At 41.8% G+C, this 14,541-nt stretch overlaps 1 protein-coding gene across 1 annotated transcript; it reads left to right on the top strand.

The window, feature by feature from the left end:
• The first annotated feature begins 1,884 nt into the window (after positions 1-1,884).
• Positions 1,885-13,464, top strand: LOC121677518 (cytochrome P450 2J6-like). Its single transcript, XM_042056272.1, has 9 exons — positions 1,885-2,159; positions 5,480-5,642; positions 6,805-6,954; positions 7,987-8,141; positions 8,359-8,484; positions 10,547-10,688; positions 11,017-11,201; positions 12,797-12,937; positions 13,309-13,464. Exons 1-9 carry the CDS (start codon positions 1,947-1,949, stop codon positions 13,336-13,338), a joined length of 1,305 nt encoding a protein of 434 aa, XP_041912206.1. The 5' UTR covers positions 1,885-1,946; the 3' UTR covers positions 13,339-13,464.
• Positions 13,465-14,541: the final 1,077 nt, after the last annotated feature.

The following is a 14,541-nucleotide window of genomic DNA, read 5'->3' as shown; positions in this document are numbered from 1 at the left end:
CAGTATATCAGTCTCTGTTGGTCATTAACTTAACATTAAATCTTGATCAAATTAATTTGGCTTTTTTAACAAAAATTTACAAAAATCCCTTCTTTAATGTTTTAAATTTAAGCATGTCTGCATGGATAGGTCTCAATTAGGCCTGCACATCTGGATACTGCAATTTTACTCTATTTGTCTTTGCAAAACTGTTCAAGTTCTGCCAGATTAGAAGGGGATCGCGTGTGACCAGCCCTTTTTAAAACCAGCCACAGATTTTCTATAGGATTGAGATCTGGGCTTTGACTCGGCCACTCCAGAACATTCACCTTGTTGTCTTTAAACCATTTCTGTGTTTTTGCTGTAGGCTTCGGCTCATTGTCTTGCTGGAGAGTACTGTAAATCCCAAGTTGTAGGTCTATAGAATGAATCAGATTGTCTTCCAGGATTTCCATAGATTTTGCTGAATTCATTTTACTTTTACCTTTACAAGCCTTCCAGGGCCTGCTTTCTAGAAGTATCCCCACAGCATGATGCTGCCACCACAATGATTCAAATTAGGGATGGTGCGTTTTTGGTGATGTGCAGTGTTTGGTGTGCAAAAATAACATCTAGTCTGATGGCCAAAAAGCTACATTTTGGTCTCATCAGACCAATGAACCTTCTTCCATTTGACCTTGAAATCTCCCACATGTTTTGGGTGAACTTTCGTAGGGATTTAATAAGAGTTTTGCCACTCATCCATAGAGCTTTGACTGGTGAAAATCTCGAGCAAATGTTGCTGCATGCATAGTTTCTCCCATCTCAGCTGCTGAAGCTTCTTCAGAGTTGTCAGGTGTCTTGGTGGCCTCCCCCAATTCTTTTTCTTGAACGGGTTATTGTCACGGCCTGCTCTAAGCAGATTTGGACATTTGCCATTTTCCTTACATTCCTTAATGATGGATTTCACTGACCTCCAGGGGATATTTAGTGACTTTTTGTAGCTATCCCCTCACTTATGCTAGTCAATAACCTTTTCTTTTATTTGTTTGAAGTGTTCTTTTGTCTTCATGGTGGAATTATAGGCAGGAATACTGATTGACCAGTGATGGACCTTCCAGACCTAGGTGTCTTGATATTACTATACTATACACATTCACTGCACTCAGGCATTCTCCATTTCACAAATTGTGAGACTATTAGCACCACTTGGCTGGACCACTGTTGATTAAGGTCAGTTACTTTAAGGGGGGTATTTAAGCAATCACTTATTTTGCATCATATATTTTTAATTAATTAATATTGTATCCAATATTAATTAATTAAAAAAAAGGCCAAATTAAATTGACAAGAGTCAATTTATTTTACCACCTCATTACCCTGTCCCTTGTCAGGGGGTAGAGGGTATTGTCAGGTCTATCTATCTGTCTGTGTGTCCATTCACATGACTTAAAAAGTGCTGGTCCAAATGCAGGGAGGCCACCATATCTCAGTCCTCCTACTGTACATGGGCATCCAGATTGGGCTCAGAATACAGATAGAGATGCTGGAATTCGGTTTGACTTTGTTTAATATTGCGTGACAGACAGGGATAAGGACCTGCAAGTGGCCTGACCGGTCCTGTTGATTGTTATTTCATCTCTGGTCCTCGCCACTAATCCTTGCCTTGTGATAGTACGACTTTCTGGTTAGATCAGAGAGCAGCAATTTTATATTGGATAAACATATAGAAATGTTACCTTTTTGAATGACCCTGTAAGTGTTTACTAAATGGTTACTATTGTGAAACAGTCTGAGATGTCTTACTGTATACTGGAACTTGATAATGAGCCCTCCCACCAATTCATTGCCTTACAAATGACAACAGGATAAAGTGCAACACGTCTGAGCAGAGACTGGGCTGGCTTGGGTGTATTTAATCAGCTACATAAGCACAGTCAGGGGTCAGACAGAGAGAAAGGCATTCTCTAAAGCACATAAACTTGAGAATGGCTCCTTCATTATCCTCAACGTTCAGCTCCTCTTTACTGAAGTGGATGGACGTCCAGGTGCTGCTGGTGTCCACCATTGTCTTTCTGCTTCTAGCAGACATCATGCGGAGGCGCAGGCCAAAGACCTTTCCTCCAGGTCCACTGTGTTGGCCTGTCATAGGCAACACAGTCACCATTGACTTCAAGAAAGCCCATCTGGAAATGTGCCGGGTAAGTGTTAGACATTTATGAGAACAAGTTTTAGAATCTTAGAAATTTATGAAAACTGGTCACTGTAATAATGAAAGAATACATGAAAGATTGTCACAAGAATTCTTCTTCTTCTTCTTCTTCTTCTTCTTCTCTGTGTAAGGGATTAGAAATACTAGCCTTTACTTAAGTTTAATAGTAATGCCAAGGTGCTACTCCCCTGTTCAATACAACCAAATCCACCAATACACAGGCAACACGCAAGATTGACTAATTTACCACAAAAGCACAAAATAGATACAGGACTGTAGGAAAGTAGGCAGATGTAACAGGGCACCACCGTTTGGGGTCAACAGCTGTCCCGTATTTGGGTCCCGGCTTGCCCAAACTAGGATCCCTTCACACAGTCGCAGGTGTTCCCACTCCCGTAGTAGTCTCCGACCTTTGGCTGAAAGGGATTGAGCGTTCACTTGCCGCCGTGTCTTGCCTTCAGCCTTCCACTGGCAGATCCATCCAAGGTCAGTGTCTGCTTCCTGTATGGTGGGCCAATCAGCCTCAGGATGGTTCTCCAGTTTAAAGAAACTATAGTTTATATCGTTCCACTCCGCCAGATGGAGGCTGCGACTTGCATAGGCGATAACCCTTTCTTTCCCCTCCTGCACCTGAGCAAGCACACCCCCTAGGCCTTGAAAGCTAGCATCTGTGTAGAGACGTAAGGGGGCCTTTAAATCTGCATACGCCAGGACAGGGGTCTGGAGGAGAAGCCCCTTGTGTTTCTCAAACGCCCCCTGACATTCCGGGTTCCACGCAACAACTGAAGTTTTCTTCCCCCGTACCCTGAAGCAGTTCAGTTCAGTTCAGGTTGCTTGTTCAGTAGCAACGCGATCTTGGAGAATCCGGGAATAAACCTATGCACCATATTGCTATGTAGCATAGTTATACACCATTTGAAAGCTTTGACTCTTGGGAATCCAAAAATGACAACAATTTTTTCATGTACAATCTGTATAGTGCTTTACATTCTCAGATTAATCTTATTATGTCTCAATTAAATTTTATCCAAAATGCCCCCCTCGCCCTCCTCCGCTTTTGGTGCTACCCTGATCTCTGGCTGCAGCACAATAAGTAGATGCCACATATTGGGTACTGAAATATTCACAAGAATCCATAGAAGGAGGTCAAACATTTGATGGTAGGCCCCAAAAGAGGTGGGAACAATGCCCTTATAAATAGGCACAGTGCAATTTCAGGCAAAAACTTGACATTTGTATTGGAATTCATGTGGCCATGATGGTGAAGCCACTCAAAGACTTGTTCCAGGTGGACGAAGTGGCTATCAAAGTCAGGGGAGTAGATGATGACATCATCGAGGGATGTCGTGGACCCGCTCCCCCAGACACCTTTGCATGAGGCGCTGGAAGATAGCGGGTGCATTACACAACCCATATGGCATCCTCTCCCACTGGTAAAGAACCATAGGTGTTACGAAGGCAGTCTTCTTGTCATGTGGGCCGACCTCAACCTGCCAGTAACCACTGGCCAGATCAAGGGTCGAGTACCATGCAGCTTTCTTCAGTCCTGTCAGTGATTCCTCGATCCGAGGAAGAGGGAATGCATACTTATGAGTCACAGCGTTTAGTTTCCTATAATCGACACTGAACCGCCAGGTGCCATCCTTCTTTTTCACTAGGACGACAGGAGCAGCCAAGGGACTCTGTGACTATCCCGCTAGCCAACATCCCCTGAAGCAAGGTGCGCAGTTCTGTTTACAAACTGGGAGGGGGGGCAGGCCTATACCGTTTCTGTATAGGGGGGGGGGGGGGGGGGGGGGGGCGTTATCTGTCGGGATCTGATGCATCACCGCACTGGTTTGTCCATAGTCTTCCTCGTGGGCAGCATAGACACAGAGCAGGTTAGTCAATCTTTCTTGCTGACCTGCGGTCAATCCCTCCCCCTGTAGGAAAACGGAACGGCAGAGTGGTTGTTGTCGTTCTCTGTGCACACGGGGTGTACATAAACCTCAATTTCCGAGCCACCTTTGGGCCATAGTACCAATTGCTTCTGGTCTTGGATGTCGGCAGAGTTTACCTGTGTGACTTGGGCTAACGACTTGCGGGAGGGTAGTTTCACAGGATAGGGGTGTGGGTTGCATATGTGGAGGGGCAGCTTGCCGGCCTACAACTGCACTATCGCTCGTCCAACCCTCCATTCTCTTGTCTCACCCCCAAGTCCTCCACCACTACACAGCAATTTGGATGGCCAGTGGCCTGTGGCACAGATGCCCACAGCATCATCTCTGTCTCAGGGGGTAGCAGGATGGGTTCTGGGGAATGCAGCCGTGCCGTGCCCTGGAACTCAGTCATAGAACTGATGGCCTGCATACCTGGAAGGCCTTCTCCCACGCCCGGCTGGTGTGCTGCGGAACGGTCGATTTGAACGCTGCCAGACCAGGGTGGAATTGGCAAGAATTCAAAATTACTTTCACCCCTGCTTTTACATGCAAATTTAAAATAAAAACCACTTGTGAATAACCAAGAATGTTTTAATGTGGATATCATTTGCAGGGATTGGACTGGTATGATTTTTCCTAGCCTACTGCATCATACTGGCATGATTTAAACATCACAGGGTGAAAGTGAGAATTAATGTCCTTTTGATAAAATTTAAAAATATCGAGATATATATTATACTACTAGATTAAAAATATCCCAATATTATTTTTTAGCCATATCGCCCAGCCCTAGCGGGCACATAGGCTCGTCTTGTGCTGGCCTCTTCAGCATGTTGGTTCTGCTCCTGCTCTACAGCCTTGGCCTCCTTGCAAACGTCCGAGAACGTCAGAGTGGTATTCCTCCGTATCAGCTTTTGGAGCTCTGTCTGCAGGGATCCTGGCCGAAGCCCTGCTACAAGCTGAGACTGCAACATCTTGTCACAGTCATCACCTTCCTCTTTACTCCGCCACCTGGCAAGACACTCACGCAGTCGCAAGATAAATGCCCCACCTCCTCTCCATCTTGTTGCCTGCAGGTAAAGAAACGGGCCTGCAGCTGGACAACTGTGACTTGTTCCCCATACACATCCTCTAGGGCAGTGGTTATCAAACTGTGGTACGGGTACCACTAGTGGTATGCGGACTCCTTCTGGTGGTACTACAGGAGTCTCCAAGATTTTTTTTTATAAAGATGACATAATTACTTCAAATTATATCAAAAATATATATCATTCAAAATCCTTAACCACGCGATCACTGAAATTAAATTTAAACTATTTTTTGTCTTTCATGAAAAAAGTAGGCCTATATGTATGTAGTGTTATTAAATGGTTGACAAGGTCTCTCGTAGCTGGCTGAGCAGTATGGGAATATCTACAGCCTTAAAACGAACTCCTCATGGTCCGTGGTGCTGAACGGCTACAAGATGGTGCGAGAAGCTTTGGTGACTCAAGGAGACACCATGGCTGACCGGCCTGAGAGTGCACTTACAGTGGAGGTGTCCAACTGTCCTGGTAAGACCAAGGATACTCCTTCTGTCATATCATTATTCACACATGAATGGTGTCGATAAACTGCAACTTTTTTTTTTGCATTGGTGCTAGTTTGTACTAGATCAGGGGTTCCCAAACCTTTCAACCCGCGACCCCCAAAATAACCGTGCCAGAGACTGGCGACCCCTACTATCCCTGGATGTGACTCAAAAAATAAAATAAAATCTGCGCACCGGCCATACGCACTAGGCTTATCCAAACACAGGCTTAGCGACAACACAAAAGAACAGAGCAGCCTGTTATGATTTTACATATAGAAATTTACTATATGATAAAAGCAGAATACCTTAGTCAAAAAATAATATCCATGTAACATGAGTGCACATTATTGCTGTCATGCAAACTTAACTTTGAAACATTACTTAAATTTCCATTTTAACAGAAGAATATCTCAGTCAGGGTAATATGCACAAACTGTTGTAAACATATGTACATTGTTGCTGCGCAAATTTACATTTTGCCAACTATGTTTCAGCGTTAATCTCATCTATTGAGATGGATGCGCGCTATGCGCGGAACACAGCAAGTCCATTCTTGGTTTAATTGTGGAGACGGCCACACGGTGATCATCCTCCACATTTAGACGCGATCTGTATTTGTTTTTAATATATGTCAGTGCAGAGAAAGTCTTTTCGCACAGGTATGTGGAGTCTTGAATAGCTGTGGATATTCCCTCTCGACTGAAATCCAAAACTCAGCAAGCGTCTTGGAATTAAAATCTGTCTTTAAAGTGCGGTCAAGTGACAGCTCTTTTATTTTTCCCAAATTTATTTGATTTATGGAAATCATTTCGCGACCCACCCCTCGGCGTCCCGCGACCCCCCGGGGGGTCCTGACCCCCACTTTGGGAACCCATGTACTAGATCATGCCCATGTCCTACTGTGTCCCATTTGGCAAAACAAGGCACAAACAGCACTGACATCATGACTTTCTTTACCTGACACACTTTTACAGTGTGTCTGTATAGGCCTGAAACAGAATGAAAATATCTGCTAAAATGAATGAATGAAAAGAGAAAAACCAGGGGGAAGTTTTACTTGATCATAAACAGGAAGTTTAGTGATACGTTTTAAAATGGGGGATGGACTCAGGCTCTGTTTACATGTTGTTTCCTTTCTACAGGTGTTGTAACCAGCAATGGATATTTATGGAGACAACAGCGCAAGTTTGCCCTATTTACCCTCAAGTCTTTCGGAGTCGGCAAGAAGTCTCTTGAGTCAGCCATTTTAGATGAGTTTACTCATCTATCCAGAGATATTGAAGAACTTGATGGTAAGAATACAGTCTGTATTCTTGCTACTAATGCTACCCATACAGTGCATACGGAAAGTTTTCACAGTGCTTCACTTTTTCCACATTTTGTTATGTTACAGCCTTGTTAATTAGTTGATTGAACATGATTTGGAAAGGCACACACACGTCTATATAAGGTCCCACAGTTAACAGTGCATGTCTGACCACAAAGCAAGCATGAAGTTGAAGGAATTGTCTGTAGACCTCTGAGACAGGATTGTTTCGAGGCACAGATCCGGGGAAGGGTACAGAAAAATGTCTGCTGCTTTAAAGGTCCCAATGAGCACAATGGCCTCCATCATCCGTAAATGGAAGAAGTCTTGAACCACCAGGACTCTTCCTAGAGCTGGCCGTCCCTCTAAACTGAGTGATCGGGGGAGAAGGGCTTTAGTTAGCGAGGTGACCAATAACTTGATGGTCACTCTGACAAAGCTTCAGCGTTCCTCTGTGGAGAGAGGAGAACCTTCCAGAAGGACGACCATTGCTGCTGCAATCCGGCATGTATGGTAGAGTGGCCAGACGGAAGCCTACTTACTGTAATAAAAGGCACATGGCAGCCTGTCTGGAGTTTTCTAAAAGGCACCTGAAAGACTCTCAGACCACGGAAAAACAAAATGTTCTGGTCTGATGAGACAAAGATGGAACTCGTTGGCGTGAATGCCAAGCATTATGTTTGGAGGACACCAGACATCGCTCAAAGTATTGAGCAAAGGCTGTGAATACTTATGTACATATTATATTTTCGTTCTTTATTTCTAATACATTTGCAAACATTTAAAACAAACTTTTTCATGTTGTCATTATGGGGTATTGTGTGTGGAATTTTGAGGGGAAAAAAATAATTGAATCCATTTTGGAATAAGGCTGTAACATAACGAAATATGGAAAAAGTGAAGTGCTGTGAATACTGTACTTTCCATATGCACTGTACATCAGAAGACTCTAACAAGAAATACGAAGCTATAAAAAGGGATAGGGTGTTTATTTATCTCTTACTCCTTGTCTCATTAGGTAAGACATTCAATCCACACTTGACTACAAACTACGCTGTTGCCAACACCTCCCTTGTTTTTGGGCATCGATTTGAATACACCGACAAGAAGTTCCAAACACTGCTGGCTATGTTTGAAAAAATGACTGAACTTGAAGTCTCCATTTGGGCACAGGTATTGTACTCATCCTAAATGATAACAGCACTCTATGTTTTATTGCACATTTTTGCAAATAGCAATACGGTATCTATTCTTAGAAGTAGAAGGAGTAGTTTATGAGTAGAATGACTTCAATGGCTGAGTGGGGATTGAAAAGGAACTTGTTGCTTACCTGTTGTAGATATACAATGCTTTCCCAGTAGTGATGAAACTCTTACCAGGGCCTCACCAGACCCTCAGGAACATCTATGACCACGAGAAAGTTTTCCTGAGGGAAGAAATCGAGCAGCACAAGAAAGACTGGGAACCCTCAGAGCCAAGGGATTACATCGACTGCTACTTGAATGAGATTGAAAAGGTGAGAAGTTTGTGTGTGTGTGTGTGTGTGTGTGTTGGACAGAGGTGGGACCAAGTCACTGTTTGGCAAGTCACAAGTAAGTCCCAAGTCTTAGCACTCAAGTCCAAGTCAAGTCCCAAGTAAATACAGAGAAGGGCAAGTCGAGTCCAAGTCCAAGTCTCATCAAAGCCAAGTCGAGTCCAAGTCCAAGTCCCAATCTTTTTCAAGTCCTGAACAAGTCATCAGGTACTCTTCACTTAATAATGGCATTATTAGACTATCGATCATAATTTTAACACTTCCATCTAATCCACAGAAGTTTTTTTATAAATACAGATTAAAATATGTTCAATGTTTCTGTCTTGAAATCTTTTACGATATATGCATGCGCATACAATATACACATGTGCATACCTGAGTAATCTGTACAAAATGGATAGCTACATGACAAATAAAAATATTGTTTTTCCAAATTTCGGAGCCCACTGTAAGGATGAGTAATAATTTGACTGATGGCATTTCACTGCGCTAGGCCACAGATTTGCCTGCAAACAATTTATTAGGCTGTCTGCCAGTGGCGACTCATAAGGGAAGCCAAGGTCAACACTTTTATATTATTTAAAAGATAATAATGACACAGTAATTTTGTTTTAAAGTATTCATTTCTTAAGAAATACTACACATGTGATGCTGTTTATCTCATTTGTAAATGGTGCACTGTCACTTTAAGCCCATTATGTGCCACTGTCCACACATTCTCATAATGATCTTTTTTACCAGCTCCATTCCTATGGCTAGTCCACAAACTCAAACATTGTTTGTGCCACATGAATAGCACAATATTAACAATGATAAGCATTATATTAAGTTGGCACAAACAGCTTTCATTCCTTTGGAAATAGATGCATGTATGACATGATGCTTGCTTGACATTTTCTGTTTGCAATTAAATGTGAATTATGAGCCTGGTAGCCAGTAGCCACCTAGCTAGCTGAGTGGAATGCGTTTCAATCGGCATATCAATGTGCTTCATGTAAACAAATTATTGAATAGGCCTACTTCAAGACTCACCATTTCCATTAAACAAAGGCAAAGACAACTCTTCATATTCTTGTCCACTTTCCAAATCACAGTGAGTGCAGCCTATGTCATAGTGACCTGGATCTCATAGTTTATAACAGTAGTGAGAACCGGATAAATCCGCAATTTCCCTAATCTCGTATTTGTTGCCTTCATGATTTCCTTTTATACGTTTCTTATATTTAAAAGAAAATATCAATCATCATCAACAATGACAAGCCAGCTGGAACCTGCCACTCGTTTTCTCTCCCTCTCGTGCGTGCTTAGATGGGGTTCTCAATTAAATGGAGTAGGCTAGCATAAGTTCAAGTTGGATCTTAATGGAGAGGACTCGAAAAGTATCATCTTTATGTAACATGCTGTTGGTGCATTTTGACATTGTAAACGTTCTCTAACAAGAGTGCAAATCAGTTTGCAGTAAAGCTACTAGTTATTAGCTAAATGTTGGTCGTTTCTCTGTCTCTTGGTGCCCTACACACAGTGCGTAACGCATGTGGGGGTAGCGGCAGCACTGAACTGTGCTCTGGACTGGCCGCTTGTCTCCGCTATTTAATTATTTTTTAGTCGCGGAGGGAAAGCATCTCTGGGGTGACTGGTCCACGATCAGGAAATTTAGTTTTTGACTCGAGACATGTCAAGTCGTCACAAGTCAAAGAGGCAAAGTCCGAGTCAAGTCTCGAGTGAATAGTATTCAAGTCCAAGTCGAGTCGCAAGTCATGCCGAATTTTATCAAGTCAAGTCTGAAGTCATTAAAATCATGACTCGAGTCCAAGTCATGTGACTCGAGTCCACATGTCTGGTGTTGGACCTGTGACATGAGGTGCCATGTTATCTTCTGTGTGCTCTATATACCCTATGAGTCCTTTGGTTTAAACATGGCATCAGAATGACACTTGCTCACTTGGCCACAGGAATGACACAAAGGTGTCATCCTAACGGCACGTTTTCACTTCTGTCTTTTCTTTTTTCTATTCTTCTTCTTTTATCTGTGTTATCACTCAAGAGCAAGGAGAATACAGCTGCTGGCTTCACCGAGGACAATCTGATCATGTGCTCCCTGGACTTGTTTGTGGCCGGCTCCGAGACCACGTCCACCACCCTGCGCTGGAGCTTTCTCTACATGGCCAAGTACCCGGAGGTCCAAGGTAACGTGAGTCCACTGCACACACACACACACACAGACACACACAGTGGCCAGCCGGGGAGGCGTTAAATGTCTCTGCCATTTCAGGAGTGATCCTGCTGAAACCATCATTTTCTGCCTGGGCCTCCCCTGGGACGCCCGATGCATGAAATTGATTTTTTGAAAATGTAACAGATTTTGAAAAAAGTCGCCCCCCCCCCCCCCCACACACACACACACACATCCCAAAAAACCTTGTGCTTAAACTTAATATTGTTTTTTGCTATTTTCATTATCAAATAGAAAACATTGATTTTTTTCCCTTCTGCTCTTTCCATTTACTTCAACAGAAAAGGTCCAGGCTGAGATAGACAGAGTGATTGGTCAGTCATGCCTGCCTACCATGGCAGACAGGGCGGACATGCCCTACACTGATGCGGTCATTCACGAGATTCAGAGGATCGGCAACATCGCCCCACTGGGCCTGCCCCGGTATACCAAAGATGTGCAACTCAGCGACTACCTCATCCCTAAGGTGACTTTCAATACACCCCTGCCCAAAAACACGCTAAATAGTTATCACTGAAGACATTATAAGATATACAGTATGAACAAATACAAACAGATGTTGGAAATTCCATAATAGATTCTGTAACTTTTCTGACTATGCTAAATGTGATCACTGATAATTCAATGCCCACTTTTTTTCGTCAAATCCAAGTGTAGTTAAGTGTATTCAAATATGTATTAAGTTCAACTTAAAATCTATTTGACTACACTTCAAGTGTAAATTGTATGCTAAAATGGAACAACTTTTTTCAAATTTTAAGTGTTCTTAAGCACATTATACAAAAAGAGATTAATGAGCATTCAGAACACAGTCACAGTACACTTTTGTAACATCCCAAGTGTACTGGAAATGTACTTAAAAGGCATTATAATATAAGTATAACTCATAATAGAGTAGTAGTGTATTTTGAATACACTCTTATCATTCTCATTTCTATTCATTTGGCATGCTTCTGTAATAATTTAAATTAACTTCAAATGTACTTCCTGACTACAATAAGTGCCTTGAAAGTTTGCAGTTATGTTAATAAAAGTTTAGTCTTAAGATACTTTAAGCATTATAAAGGCATGCAATTTAAGTATAATATTAGTGTGATTTAAAATTGTACTATTAGTACTCTCCTACCTATTGTGTTACATGATAAATTACACTTTATGAGAAAAACATTTTATTAATATGAATGAAAATTACAGATTTCTCTCAAAACAAAACATAATATTCATCCATAACAAACATAATATTCATCCATTACAAAAGTAAAACATTTTTCTGAAAGTTATGGATCTCTTGAGCATATCTTTTCAAGTTGGATGTGGTAACTTTGTCATTGTAGGCCTACCACGGAGACACAATAGAGCCACAAAGCACTCACGCGATAAAACATGCATTTGGGCGTATTATATTGTTTCACACGCATAGATATTAAATGCGAGCGCGCAAATTCTCTGTGCGCGCGCGGACTCAGAGGAAACTGCTCCCTGAGCGAGGAAAAAATGCTGCGAGTGAGGAGGAATCTGACCAGTGAAACTGGTTCCCGCCCCCAAGTAGAGACCCATGAGAGCAGAAATTCACTTCTCGTGAGCAGAAATCAACTTTGAGAGAGCCGAGTGATTTTTCGAGTGGCTGTTTGGAGCGCTGGTCAGATTCCTCCTCGCTTGCAGCATTTTCTTCCTTGCTAAGTACACTATATTACAACTCTAAGCCAATTCTATTGTAAGTAAGTAAGTCTATTACCAATTTAATACACTTAAGCAAATTAAACTTCTTTACCATTTAAAATACACTAACAACAAAGTACACTTTTTAAAAGTGCATTACAAAAACACTTTGAATATTGCAGAATTAGTATATTTACTTTTAGTACACTAAGTTGAACTTAATAACATCTACTTTGAAGTATACTTTCTAAAAGTACATTAAACATACTTTACATAAAGTACAAAAAGTGTAAGCATACTTGTTTTATACTTCATATACTTTAATCATATTTCTAACACACTAAAGTATACTACTTTTTTACCTGGGCATGAATATAAATGGATCTTTACATACTTTTGCAGGGTACCGAGATAATAGCAAATTTGATATCAGTGATGTTTGATAAGGAAGAATGGGAGACACCGCACACTTTTAACCCAGGGCACTTCTTGAACAAGGAGGAGAAGTTTGTGAAGAATCCTGCTTCATCCCATTCTCAGCAGGTAGAAAAAGAGATGTAAACGTAGAATGCTGACAAATCATAGAATATCTACGTATATGTATGATTTTTAGTGTAGATCCACTACAGGCGTGTTTATATTTACAGAATATACTGTAATACCATCTCACTTTCATAGCAACAACATTGCTCTCTCAAATGGACTGAGAAACTGAGACAGATCTTAATGTAAAATCAGACTGTTATTTCACCTGGGTCATACTGTGCTAGATCATCATACATATTGCCTGTGACCTCATTTCAACCAATTGAATGTTTCTCACCCCCCCTCTCCCTCTCTCCCTCCTTCTCTCTCCCCCCTCCCTCCTTCTCTATCTCCCCCCTTCTCTCTCTCTCTACCTCTCTCTCTCTCAGGGAAAAGAGTGTGTCTCGGGGAAAGCCTAGCCAAGATGGAGCTCTTTCTCTTCATCACATCCTTCCTGCAGCGGTATACTTTTTCAGTGCCTGCTGGGGTGAAGCCTGTGATGGATTTCCGTTTTGGCATAACCCTGGCACCCCAGCCACATGAAATATGTGCCACGCCACGCCATCTGTGAATGGTAGCAGAGGGCAGACTATAACTTTGGTTCTCTGTACCATCTTCTATTTGACTTTACTTGCTGAGAAAGGGCATTGCAGCAGGGAGATTAATGCTGGGTATTTTTTGTGGTTTTGGCGGAAAAAAAAAAAACGTTTCATTGTGCTTCATTTTGATCAGTGTTTAAATTTCCAATGGGTGGGTATGCAACTGTACACATACTGTACACTATGCAACTGCACACACAGATACACACACACACATTTTACTTTTTTATTTGTGTTCACATTTCAGAATAAATATTATATAAGGACACGCATTTGCAAGGTGCAAGGTGCAGGTGTAAAGTGGGGATTTATTGCCCCTTAGTGGTTAGAGTGTGTAGCAATCCTTTTTAAATTCGGTTTCATGTTTTTTTATTATTATTATTTTATTATTTTATACTAAACGTTGAGCATAATTGACTCTCTCTATGTAACATTTAACAACTGAACATACAGACATTAGATTAAATGTATGTGAATGTACTGTGTTGAGATTGATTTTGTTTAGCCGTTGTTATTGTTGTTGTTAATGCTGTTTAGTTGATGTGACTCATCCATTTTGTGGGGCAGCCGTGGCCTACTGGTTAGCGCTTCGGACTTCGGAGGGTTGCCGGTTCGAACCCCGACCAGTAGGAACGGCTGAAGTGCCCTTGAGCAAGGCACCTAACCTCTCACGGCTCCCCGAGCGCCACTGTTGTTGCAGTGCGCCGGGATTAGACTGTGCTTCACCTCACTGTGTGTTCACTGTGTGCTGAGTGTGTTTCACTAATTCACAGATTGGGATAAATGCAGAGACCAAATTTCCCTCACAGGATCAAAAGAGTATATACTTATATTAATATACTTATACTTACATTGCAGGTCACAATAGAGTTTTTGAGTAAATAACTTACCGCAGTACCAAAGAATCTACTATATGTTGTGATATATAGCCTTTGTACTTTCAAGTAAAACATGTTAAAGATTAACTTTTGTGTGCATTAGAGTTTTGGAATCATATCAGACAAGGCACCAAACATATAAGGC

Source organism: Alosa sapidissima, chromosome 12 (genome assembly GCF_018492685.1).
Source record: "Alosa sapidissima isolate fAloSap1 chromosome 12, fAloSap1.pri, whole genome shotgun sequence".
Taxonomy (NCBI): domain Eukaryota; kingdom Metazoa; phylum Chordata; class Actinopteri; order Clupeiformes; family Clupeidae; genus Alosa; species Alosa sapidissima.
This window is presented reverse-complemented; position numbering and strand designations above follow the sequence as displayed.

Bases quoted from the DNA above. Each gene is read 5' to 3' on its own strand.
- LOC121677518 (XM_042056272.1), top strand. From the start codon at position 1,947: ATGGCTCCTTCATTATCCTCAACGTTCAGCTCCTCTTTACTGAAGTGG. The intron at 2,160-5,479 runs GTAAGTGTTAGA...GGTCTCTCGTAG, and splicing joins CCCATCTGGAAATGTGCCGG to CTGGCTGAGCAGTATGGGAA. The intron at 12,938-13,308 runs GTAGAAAAAGAG...TCTCTCTCTCAG, and splicing joins CTTCATCCCATTCTCAGCAG to GGAAAAGAGTGTGTCTCGGG.